The sequence below is a fragment of the Leuresthes tenuis genome, unplaced genomic scaffold (assembly GCF_036924035.1).
Source record: "Leuresthes tenuis unplaced genomic scaffold, fLeuTen1.0.hap1 SCAF_10, whole genome shotgun sequence".
NCBI lineage: Eukaryota > Metazoa > Chordata > Actinopteri > Atheriniformes > Atherinopsidae > Leuresthes > Leuresthes tenuis.
The window spans coordinates 4,901,151-4,914,349 of record NW_027325364.1 but is presented as its reverse complement, the minus strand read 5'-3'; the positions used below and the strand labels follow the sequence as shown (position 1 = coordinate 4,914,349).

The window sequence follows — 13,199 nt, the reverse complement described above, 5'->3', positions numbered from 1 at the left end:
GGGAAAATGTCTTGAAATCTATATTTGTTGTTTTGTGCAGTGTCTATAGCGGTCAATCATTAGCAGATTTTATGGATTGACTGAGTCTCAATGACCCGAGATCACATGATTTTATTTCATACAAATCCATACAGCTAAATTCAAAATATAGACATTTAAGCATTTGTGGTGCTTCCTGTAGTTTCACTCCAACGAAGGCTCAGTGAAGATTTCCAAAAGCATCTTAAATTGCACTCTGATGTCTAATCATATCATCCTAACTTGTAAAAGGTATTTTTTACAGAAATTGATTGACTCATAAAATGGATCAAAATGGAAATACCCCCAAAAAACTCAGTGAAGTCTGCAGATAAGACAGATTTATGTTAGCAGATGAGACATTAATCTATATGAAAAAAATGAGTAAAAGTAAAAATGTTGGCATTTCTAAGACAGGAGATCAATGTGTCAAAGCAGATGCATTCAAAGATAAAGATGTAAGAGAATTTAGCTTCTGTGCCGAGCTGTAACGATAACTGTAAAAACGTCAAGTTGATTATTACAGCAGGACCAATGGGAGCAGAACCTCGTGTAGTGTAGGGATTCGAGTAGTGAGGGGGATAGGGGACTACAACATGATGTTTCAGGCTTCTTTGTGTTTTTTATGCACAAGCATGGGAAGACAAGAAGAATCTGAATTAACTGCTTGAACCTCCAATAATTTGCTTATCTCAGGGGCATATTAGCTCCTCTTCCTCTGCTTATTTCTATAATCAAATAGATTATTAGATAGCATTGTGTTATTTGCATTATGGAAACTAATTTATTTTGATGCTGACTCGTAACTTTGGTACTGGGATAGGTAATAAAATTGCTACTTTAAGTCCTCATTATCACCTTCTTTGTTCCATCATTTCTCTTTCACACTCCCTTCTCACAAGCACAATAACCCCCACTCCATCGTGCTCACGCGCTCTCCCTCGCTGCTTTAGTGTTTTGCTCCTCCTCGTTTCCCCCATCAACCCCCCTCCACTTTCTCTAGCACTGCATTAAGCCCTGCTTGTCTTTCTGTCTCTCTGATCCTGGGAGCAGTGCTTGTGGGAGTTCCTCAAACCAATGTGAGCCCTGCTGGTCTCCAGTCGCCCTCACAATACAGCACGTGGAAGACGAGTGGAAGACGAGGAGAAGGGGGAGTATCCATGTCCTATGCGGGAGAGAGGAAAAAGGCAAAGAAAGGGAGGCAGAGAAAGTAAGAAGAGAGCACGTTGGAGATGCAGAGTGAAAACACAAAGGGGAAATAGGAGGAGGTGAGAACAGAAGATGAGAGCAGATACGCAGGAGTAGAAAAGCACAGGGAGAAGAACAGCGAATGAGAGGGAGAGAATAGGAGAGGAAGAGAAAGTGTGTGAGGGAGGGAGGAGAACAACACTGCAGACACTCGCCCACTGTCACTGCTCCGCAGCCAGAGGACAGAGGCAGCAACGGCAAGAGTGGGAGCGGATACGATGGAGGAGGACGGCTGTACCATCCATCTGCAGCTCAGCCCCCATCACTGACCGTCTCCCTCTGGGACCATCCTGCCAAGCTGGGAGCAACACTAACAAAAGGAGGCATTTACTCTCTCTGTCCTTCACAAGAACACAAGTTCTGGACCTCAACTCCTGCAGGACCATCATTCACACACCTCAGAATTATTTTTCCCTCTCTTTCACTCCCACACTCTTCATCACACCCTCTTTCAAAGTGAAGCGCACTGCACTTCACACTGCCTTTTGGACTTGCATATTCTGGTTGTTTTTTGTCATCGCAGCCTTTGCCGACCTTCTGTGCTGAGTGGATTTACTTTTATCCTGTGACGGACCATGGGGCTGGGTTGGAGGGGTGCGGGAGGGACCCTCCGAAAAAGGACAGAGGAGAGCTGGTACCTTTTCATGACATTGCTGCTGTTGTGTGGTTTCTGGAAGGCTAACACACAAACAGATGATGGGAAGTCTGTCTACTTCTGGGAAACAGGTACTGCTAACCCACTAATTACAGGTTAAATTTGAATCCTTGGTTTACATATGGAGTGTTTATGTGCACTGAAAATTAATTGGTGTGTGCTGGTGGTGCAGATATCGTATGAGACCTCCCATGGTCTGAAGCAACAATCAGTCAAATCCAATCATTTTTATTTTCAGTTCATTAAGTGTATAAAATGTGACATAAATGATGTTTATACAATTTTAAAGAATGTTTCAGGTCAATGCAGTGGTAGTAAAAGCTTATTGTATTTAGTCTGGAACATTCATCCTGCTTAATTGGCGTGCACAGATCAACAATGCTGTCAGATGACACACTTTGGTTGTCTCATAAATTTGTTATTTGAGTTATAGGACTCCATGCTGCTGAACTTCAAAGATACACACACTTAAAAGATGACCCAGAAATCTACAGTAAAGCCGTCTCCTCATATTGAGTAGCATGTGGCGCGCAGGGCAGCTGTGATCCATTTCTGAATGGATTACTCTCATTTCTGAGACTCAGGTGATGCACCATTATTGAAATGTTGCTGCTGTGTGTTACAGCGTGCAAATGATTGATTCGTGCTGCCTCACAATAGTGCTTTGTGGGGGAGAATTGGAGTAATTTGATGGTATTGATACGAAATCGGCTCTGAGTGTGAGGGGGGTTGTGTGTTCATTTGGAATTCATACATGAAAGAGATGTGCAGATTGATGGGCGGTTACTGCATTTCTTATCTTTGCACATGCTTGTTTTCCGCACTGAAGTAGCTGTGTTATCAGAGAAAGAATCAAATAGAGTGAATTTGTTGTCACAGTGAATTTTATCATTAGGTTTTCCACGCAAAGATGCACACAACCAATCTTGGATGACGGGCACTACTTTTAGGGTCAGGAGTGCAAACCTAGCATTGAGCCATATTTATCACCACAGCTATCAGACGCTGAAAATGAACTTCTGTCGTCTTTTTCTCAACAAGATTTAGGATTTTTTTCAAGGCAAAAATTAAACAACTATTCTTCTTCACACTTTGAATAGAGAGAAGAACCCAGGACCTTTCAAGTAACATTTTACAGAAAGCTGTATTCTCACAGTGCCAACACAAGTTCTTGGTTCTTTAACCCTAATTCAAACACCCCCACACCACATGTCCCGCCCTGCCTTGCTCAGCACAAGTCCCCGGTTGACGTATCCCACGTCTCTCCTGTGGTTCTGCATCTTTAAAGAGGATGTAGCTGAGTAAGGAGATTAAAGGAGCAGGGATTTAACAACCCAGGAATGACAGCCCAGGGTACAGACTTGAGAAAGAGAAAGGCAGAGTGAGCACTGAAGGCAGAGTGAGAAGGGCTACCTTAACCTACATCCGCCCTACTGTAGGTCATAATGATTATGCCTCTATCCCACGCTACACCACCTTTCTCCCACACTACACATGCTCCCCAACTGAAAAGCTCTAGGCTCTGTGCTTTGAAATGTAATCCAGTGTTGAGAGTTTGTTCACTTCTTCCCAAATAAAAGGTAGTACATTGATTTCAGCCCTGGAGTCTTTCTTTTTGCACCTCTTTGGTTTGACAATTGCCTGCAGAGTATTAAGATCACATAGGGCAATTTGCAGCTTTGAATACTTTTCATCAAAAATGCGATTATGTTTGTGCGAGATTTGCATACGTCTTTTTGCCAATGGAAGCTTGCTTAAAGAAAAACAACAAAAAAAAGACAAAATGTGATGATGTTTATGCACATTTGCAGACTCTGCAGTGGAGGGAATATTCTTATGGCAAGCGGCACTCTGATGTTTTGCATATTGATGAGTCTAGCTGAAATGCAGCCCCTGTTTTCTAAACTCTGGGGAATTGGGCCTGCATTGCTTTTACTGCCTTCTGTGAAAGTATGATGTATCTGTTTTGGAAGGTAAGATGGGTCAGTTCTATCTTTTTGTTATGAGAACACTATTCAAATGAGTCAAATAGAGACAACAGGCTTTGGCAGAAGCTGCGAGTGATATCTCTGAAGGTTGTAGTTGGGTAGCAGAAGAACAAACGAGAGTGATTACAGGCATCGTGAGGACGATAGCGGTGATGATGATGTGATAACAGCATGCCTCAGCTCTTCAGGTTCCTTTAGGAGATAGCTGGGAGTTTGTCGTTCTGTCAGATTTTCTTACATCAATCTTCCTCTTTTCACAGTTAATCGCTTTTTCTGCTCTTCTTCCTCTGCATCTTATTGCATGTTGTTTCCCTCCTTCTACATTTCCAGTTAATGAAACTGTAAAATATGATGAAATGCCTGAGAAACCTTCGCTGTTGCTGATAGCTACAATGCGAGACAGGAATGTCAGTGGATCTAGAAAAAGAAAATGCCACCGTATGCTGTGTTGTAGAGAACTGCTAAGTGCCACACATACATTCTTGTGCACACACACGGCGGGTGCTTCGCTCTTTCTCTGGTATAATGTGGATGCTTCATTAGACCTGGTTGTTGGAGCAGTGTGGTTGCTGGGTTTGAGCTGTCAAGACCTCAAGTCTGCCTGAGGACAAAGCAATTACAGGTGTTGGAGCAGGTGATGGTGTCTTAAGCAGACACATACTGTAATATCTTGGCATCATGACTATGACTGCTCCTTCAGCTCCTTATTGAATATTTATGACAGAGAGTGTAGGTGGCTTTACCTTTTTAAACTGTTGACAAGTGCATCAGCAGGCACAGATTAATTTATCAGTCTGATTTGACTCCCTGATCTGATCACTTTTTATCAACGCTCATAATCTTTCCAGGGATTTGGATTATCTCTCTTTTCAGATTATGCACAAGTCACTTCCGGTGACATACCGTCTCACTCCATTAGATCACTTCTCAGCACGTGCGTTTTTTGTCATAAGCCTGTTAAGTCACCTGAGTCAAGCACGGACTCGCTAATTGTTTCAACTTATTACAAAGGATTGATTTCTTTGTGTACAGATGGTCTGAAATGATCACCTAGAAAACAAACTCCCGTCACAAAGAATAATGACCTTTTGATCACAAAGTGTCGACAGATGAAGTCAGCCCAATAGCTCAATATCAGCTCATGGTTGGCTGCTTGTTAGTGTGCACTGTCTGCAAAGAGCATCAGTGTATTTAATTTTTGCTTCCTGGATGGTTTTATTAACCAAATCATAAATCTGTGGTGGTGAGCAAAGGAGAAAAAAGAAAAGCAACAAAGCAATCCACAGAACACAACAATAAAGGAGAAGTGTTTGGGGGAGTTTTAGATGTTTTCTGAAATATTATTTTCTGTCTCATTGTTGTGTTTTCTGAATTGTGGGCTTTTTCTGTCTTGCTGTGTACTCTAAGAACTTATTGCTTCTCCTGACTGTCACGAGCCAGGTTTTTATTGCCTTTTTAGAATGGAATAAAATTTTGAATTTCCCAGATATTAAAGTAATTCCTAAGGAAAAGCTATCTATTTTGCTCCTCCAGATTCGTTTCAGGGTAGATCAACTGCTTCTTCTATTGAACTACAACAACTAACAATATTGCTTATGTCGCCACCTTCTGGTAAAACTACTTAGTTTAGTTCATTCACTTCAGACCAGTTAAAGAAGTATGTCTGATTCCCATTTCACTGTTGACCCTTCCAGGGTTTAACCCGCCTCTCGCCCAGTGGCAGCTGGGATAGGCTCCAGCCCCTCCTTGCAACCCTGAAGTGGATTAAGCGGGTACAGAAAATGGATGGATTAGTCACATTTCCTTTTTGGTTCCTTTTCTAAGGATAGCTTCAGTTATTTTTATGTTTTTATTCTTTTGTCTTGTGTTTTCAGGTTGATTTGGCAGTATGATGGTTAACGCCATTGCCTCACATCAAAGTGGTCCCTGGTTCAAACCTCATCTTGGGCATTTCTGTGTAGAGTTTTCACATTTAGCCTGTAATTGCCTTTTCCTTACACAGTCCAGAAGCATGGACGTTAGATTAACTGATTCTTAGATTGACTACGTTTTAGTGCGAGGGCTCAGGGTTTTCTGTCTCTTTGTATTAGCCCAGTGATGGAGTAGCCTCACACTGTGAGAGCTGAAACAAGCTTAACCCCCCTGCCACCCTGACCAGGGTGAAATGGGGGTAAAATATTCACATATGGTTGTGTTTGTGGTTTCGTTTTTATGTTTTGAACACTTGAAAGAGGAGGCAATGAGAAAACATTCTTTAAAGATTGCCCTGTTGTGAATCCAGAGAGTGTGCAATATGTTTGTGTGTATGAGAGTATTTGTGTGATAACAGCCTTACATCCCTCCAGATATAGTAGAGGTTTAGTCCTACAGTGAGGACCACTGTAGCTTTCTGCACTGCCGGCTTTTGTCACCTTTCGAAGCAGAGAAACAGGCTGAGCAGAGTTGACAGGCCATCGTTAGTGAAATACATTCTTCTCTTTACAGAGGCACTAGCAGTGAAGGATGTCACCCGCGTGGAGGGTTGATAGTTGCTCTCTCACAATCACCTGCTATTATGGCAGACCCACTGAAGAGGCCATCCGGGAAATTGAAGGAGAGCGGGTGTGACGGGTTCACAAGTTCAATACGGCATTGCAAGGTCGTTATGTGGCAAAGTGCCTCAGCCAAACTTGTTCTGGTAAACAAACACCAGAGAGAACCTGAGCTACAAAGCAAAGTCCTGAGATGAATAGAAACTAGAGCAGAGTATTGATCTTTGGCAGGTGCTTCAGACTAATTAAGGAAAAAATTCTTTCTTCAGCCTTATTTTCTGCCTTCACAGAAAGAGCAGTTAGTTTTGCCTTAACAGTAATTACGTGAAACGACTCGTTCCTTTTACACTTTCTCATTCTGTTGTAGACTTTTGATTTACGTCCTCTACTGACTCGAGCAGCAGTATGTGTAAATTAGGACACTGTATTTCTTTACGCCTTTAAAATCCTTTCCCTTAAATAGCTGTGTGCTAATACCTACTTACTTACGTTAAACCAGACTGTTGTCTCTCCTCTGAGCCAGAAAACACAAATCTGACTGCGCAGTTGTAGCTTTTACAGCAGTAGGAATGTGAGTGGCATCTTCTCAAATGAGAATTTCCCTTGGAGATTCCTGCCTTATTTTAGTGAGTGCTTAACAACATGACCCTCTGTGACCCTAATTAACATTCTACCTTAGGGTAAGAGGAGTCTGGCTTGTAATTGGCCAGTCGCTGCTAAAAGTCCTTAGCAACAGGCGCCAAATTTAGGCCATGCATATGAATTAAGATAATTTCCTTGGGAATTTAATTTTTCATTTCAATATAAGCCATTGGGTTTATTCTAATTCAGCATGCCTGCTTTGTTTTTAGTTTTTCTTCTTAGTTTGATTGGAGTGGAAATTGAGGCTAATTGTGTCAGTTGTGTGTCTGGCCCTACAACTCAGAGTAAAAATGCCATTCTTCAGATGTTACTAGAGTCTCATTTGAGAGGTAATGAGCGCGGTTCAAGGTCCCGTCTTCTGCACTGTGGTGTCACTGCAGCAAGAATGACAAAGCTTACCAACAGCATGAAGTTGTTCTTGGTTTTAAAAGCATCTACAGCAAAAAAAAAAAGTTTGGTTTTGGAGATTTTGCTCTACCAGCAGTAGACCGCTGCCTTTACATCCAAAGGAGAAATATGCCAAATAGATGCTAGAGTTGGTTAAATCTAAATGGCAGAGCTCATGATAAGACCTGGCTATTAGTGATATAGTAGGGATGGCAGGATTAGAGATTACTCTTCATCCAAAAAAGTTTATTTAGAGTGACATAAGAGGATTTCTCTGACATATTTTACTATATTCAAATGGCTCATACCAAATTTTTTGATGAGTGTTGTCATTCACTGTAGTGTATTTATTTATTTGCACATGGTCTTAGCATGAACAAGGAGATCAGTAGAAGATTTGTTTTGCCAAGATGTTTCCTTTCTGATTATCAGCCTTGAATTGTCATACATGTTGCTGTTAAAGGATTAGTATTGAAGAAGGTGTTTCCAGTAGGTTTTCCTAAGAAAGCTTAATTCCTGTATTCAAGCATGCCTAAACCTACACACTATGAACCCTGCTTTGTTTACTAATCTATTAGAAAATTATGGAAAATATGGAATCACTACTTTTGGAGGATTTTAATTCAGTTAATTCAGCAGTTAATTTATCAGAAAAATGCCAAATATCACCCAAAACTATTTTGATTAACATCTTAACAACTGGATTTGTAAAACATAACCATAAAAATTTAATTTAATCGCTCTAATTCATAGTTTTTTTCTGATCAAGTGGATGAAAAATTATGGAATCTACTTGTAATTTGCATTTCTAAAACAAATACCTGCAGTGCAGGTCTGAATATCCACATAAGTCAACAGTTCAAAGAGAGTGCTCGCAGACCTGAACGAGCTGTTGCAACTGGCTGATTGACAAGAAACACGACTCCAACATGAGAGCTGTCAGTGGAAACAATGGGAAAGATTATTAAACTCCTTCAAGGTGATTCAACTCAGAGTGTGGCAAAAGATGTTGGCTGTTCTCAGTCTGCTGTGTTGGAGCAAGTACAAACAAAATGGAAAGATAAAAAAAAGGGGAAAAAAGGAAACATAAAGGTCAGAAGAACCAAGACAGAAGCATTATGTCTGAAAATATAAAATGCACAACAAAAGTTTGGAGGAATATTCTGAAACTGAAGTGTAAACTGGAGGAAATTGGATTTACATCCAGAAAAGCCTAACATAAACTATCACTAACATCAAAACAGAAGAAAACAAGGTTACAGTGAGCTGAAGAGAAGCAGTCCTGGACTGTGGATGGTTGGAAAAAAATTATATTCAGGCAGGAATCATCAATCTGCGTTGGACATGGACATGATGCTGGGACTTTAGTTTGGTGCATGTCCAATGAAACATAGAAAGATGTCTGAGTGAGGAAGACAAGCACATTTCTACAGTCATTAATGATATGGTGTTGATGTGAGGTAAAAGACCAGAGGCGATGGCAGCCATTACCTCTACAGTAAATGCACAGGTGGACACCTTTCTCTTTCTATCAATCAAAAGAAGGTTCGGTGATGCTGAGGTCATTTTTCAGGCTTATAAATGCATCTTGCCACAGAGCAAAGAGCTTCCAGACTTTTCTTCAAGGAAACACACATCAACATGGCCAAAAAGCAGTTCGGATCTTAATCAGACTGTAAATTTAATAGAAATAAAGAAAAAAATGCTCTATAACATGATCCTTCCAGCAAATCTGATATGTCGACTCTTATACCAGAAAGTTGGAACCAAATTAATAAAGACTATTGTTTTTCATCAGTGAAGTCCATACGTCTAATTAAAATTGCGATTTTCAAGCTATTCAGAAGATTCAAGATATTTTTCTTTATGATTTAGTGATTCCATCATTTTTACTCTTTATATGAAAGGCCATTAACTATTTAGTTCATTCTGTTTTATGACAACAAAGTCAAAATGTCCAGATGTTAACTGAAAATAGTAATGTAGAGAATCATTTTTTCGTTTAGCTCATTGAGAATCCTTCATGAGCTGTGATCCCATATTTGTGTCTGGAGTGGTTTTGTTTTACTTTTCTGAAATGAAACTTTCGTTTTTTACATCACAAACAGGGACTGAAATCTGCACTTGGCCACAAGTTGAAAAACAATAAATCCTGTGCTCATACTGAGGAAACCAAGCACAATCGTGGTCAGGGAGTGGCATTCAAAACAGGCCTTCGACTCCCCAAGAGGCAAATAGGAAGCTTCAGTGGGCTGGGAGAAATAGCAGTATCATCGAATAAAGCAGTGACATTTAGCTGAAAAGAGCCCCTGCTGCCTCCGCTGATGCTATTCTAATAAAGCTGAAGAGATGGAGGAGGCTTGAAGTAAATATCCTCCTTTCCATGCAGCTGCCTTTTGTTAATCCATCATCTCTACTATTGGACATTGGTGTTTGCTCTTTAGTGGGGTACTCATCGCCCTATATTTTATATTATCTTTGATTTTATTTATTTTTTATACCATGAAAACCCTTTCTTCATGGTTTTTTGAATGCTGTGTTTTTCTGTCTCAGGAAGACTAGATGATCTGGAAAGCACTCTTTACTGTGCTGCAAGAAGATTAATTCATTATTAGATCATGTGACTAAACTCGCAGACAGTTGTAATCTGCAGTATGGTTAAAGACTTAAATCTGAATCTGAATATACTGAGAACACAGCATTAGCGCATTGAGCTGTGTTAGTTATACTGTCTTTTACTACAGGGATTTTTTAAGATGATAATCAGACTGTAACATGCAATTTCTGAATAATATTGTGTTTTTGGGCCACAAGTCTTGGTTTGTAGAGCAAAGTAACAAAGCAACAGTGACAGAAAAGTAGCCTTTAGCAATTATAGCCAATCCCTAATTTGATGGCGCTTGCCTTTGGCTTTCATTTTTTGTTTAATTTATGTAACTACACGAAAGTCCGTCACAATTATTAGATAGTACCCACTTAGAAATTATTTGAGAATATTTCTTAGAATCAGTCTCTTGTCGTAAAGCAGCTCAAGAAACTGACATAAATGTGAGATTTCTGTCATCTCAGTTTCTTCATCTCCTTCTTCAGCTGTGGTTTAATGGCACCAATTGTTTCTTCAGTATTCAACCTGATCTCATTACAGAACGTGAAAGAGCTACATTAGTCCAGCATTCACAGTCAGTGCTCAATATTTGTGGTCAGTTTTCATCTCCTTAAACACTTTTAAGGAGGAAGGATCGGAGGATGGAAGGTACACGGACCTCACTGTAAGAGATCACCAGTTTGAGAGTTGTCCTGCACAATGTTTTCTACTTATTTTCTACTGCTCTCTTACCCATGAATGGTTAAGCTCAGGTGTTAAAAGTCAGGCTTAGAACGAGGGTTATAACTACTTCATGTCACATGAACTCTGCCCAGACGAGCAAAGTTAGAGAAAACAACAGCTGAGTGACGTATTGTTTTCTCACAGGCTCCAGATATAAATTGTGACTCTACTACATGTTGGACTAACCTACCTATTGTGTTTTCTGGTGAGACTTACCCAAATTATTTGAGAGACTGAATACCACTGAGCATCCAACACCACATCACAGTAGGTACTTCTTGTTACATATAAAGCAAAAAGGTGGCAATCAAAGGCTCTAATGTCACCATTCAAGTCTCAAAAGATTAACAGAAAAGCTAAAAATGTCATTTTCATTTGTCATTATTTGTATGTAATGATCAAATTCAGAGATTAACCGATTAAAAGGCAGTGAAAAAAGATTAAGAATGAGTCTATTCAACACATCGCTGAGGATATAATAAAAGACAGTTGGTGAATCCAAAAGTTATGCTCCCAATGTTTTTTTTATGCTGATGATGGTAAAATGTGAACCGTTTTAACCATGATTAGCATGAGAGCATGAGTGTAGTAACTACTGCTAAAGGGAAGTTAAATGTCCTCTGGTATTTGGACATAAATTTAAGAAGAAGTTGACAACAAGGCTGTTCTTCATTAACACTTATTAAAGCTTAGAAAATACAACATCAGATGCGTGAAAGAGAATAATTTCATTGCTCTCCATGTAATTGCCTCTTAATAGCCAAGCCTTAAGTATGAGTTTCACGACAACTAAAGTAGGTATTTGTCTTTTTCTTCAAGGTTTTGTTTCTGGTTTTGTGGTAACCATGACAGCCGCCTTCTGACAACACAATGCAGCATGGCTAATTCTCATTTAAAACGTTTAACATGTTTATCTTCCTGAGAGAAACTTGAGTATCTGTGCCAAAATTCAATAGCTGCTGAGATATTTCAGTGTGTATCAATGTTGTTGACCAGTCTGTCCAACAGATGGACATTACCACCCATAGAGCTACGTTGCCTTAGGCTTAAAGGCACAAACACAACTAAAATACAAATTTGGCCATGCAAACACAAGAGAACAGTGACAGTGTGAGGATTATTCCTACATAGTGTTTAATACAGCTGCAGTTTTCACTCTGTATACCAATATAATACCATACTAGTTGCTTACTCTTCTTCTAAGAGCTAGTCTACAACCGTCAGAACTATTAACCCCCTCAAGAATAGTTCAAGAAAGATAAAGATTTAAATAGACGGTATGTCTCCTTTCTTTTTTTGTCTTGAAACTGCAGCTTAAATTGATCTGCCTTTCAAGCCTTATGCCCAGGGAAGACTAATAAAAGTGCACATGCCAAGAGAAAATAGAAAAACTGGTTAGAATGCACAGAGAGGAACTGTGTGTGAGAGAGCACACTTAAGCACATTTAAGCCTCTAACATCAGCATTATAGACCTGGAATTCAAAATGAAGGAGAGAGAGAAGGGGGGGGGGGGGGGTGCTGAGACAGGCACAGTTGAGGATTTGAGAGCATCAAATATCCATTCAGAGGAGTTCAGTTTAAGAGAGCACGCCACGCCATGCTTTAATAGCAGTATCAACATAATAAGCTAGAAATATATAATGGCAAAGGGGAGGAGAGAAAGAAAGAGTGGCCGGCTAATGACCAGTGACAAGCCCCTGGATTAGAGGGAGGGCAGCAGATGGCCCCGGGCAGGGCAGGACCGAGATATGAATCCCAGCAGGCTGATCAGGCTCACAACCTCCTCATGCCTACAGCTGACAAACAAAGAATATTTGTCCGTGTTTTGGTGGTAACCCCCCACTCGCATATAAATTTACCCTCAAGAAAGACCCCCCACCCGCATATATTTAGCCAATGAAGACATGTAATGTAGCCAAGGAGAGGACTGTGGCTACATCTGTTAGCCATAGCTTAAATGTGTAAGGTTTTCTGACATTTAGGGGTGCAGCTAACAGTTTTTTTCTCTTGAGACCATAGAGTTGATATTCTTTGTTCTGTCAAACAGAAATAAACGTGTAACAAAGCAGTCATCCCCTCATAAAAAAACATTTTATTGCAGCTTTACAACATTTGACATGTTTCTTTGGCAATCGATTATTTACAGTTAATTGTTAAAAGGATTTCAGCACTGAACCTGGTCAATAATGTGACAAAAAATGTCAGTTAGTTAGTCAATTAACTAATTAGTTAAGCACAAATAATTGTACATTTGTGTCTTGAAATTTCACCCAATTTGAAGATTTTTTTGATAAAAATATTCCTCATGCCGATGTGTTATTGTTGGCAGAACCTTTCCCTTTCAGAAGGTTTCATTTTGGGTAACTTGGTTGTGACATTGTTGTCGTGGACGTGTGAAGCA

The 13,199-nt window shown here is 40.0% G+C and overlaps 1 protein-coding gene across 1 annotated transcript in view; it reads left to right on the top strand.

Annotated features, from left to right (window-relative positions):
- Positions 1-1,063: 1,063 nt before the first annotated feature.
- Positions 1,064-13,199, top strand: part of thsd7ab (thrombospondin, type I, domain containing 7Ab) — a 172,157-nt gene continuing 160,021 nt past the window's right edge. The window contains exon 1 of the mRNA XM_072393679.1: positions 1,064-1,992. Coding sequence (XP_072249780.1) covers positions 1,842-1,992 — 151 coding nt within the window. The 5' untranslated portion in view covers positions 1,064-1,841. The remainder of the gene's footprint in view (positions 1,993-13,199) is intronic.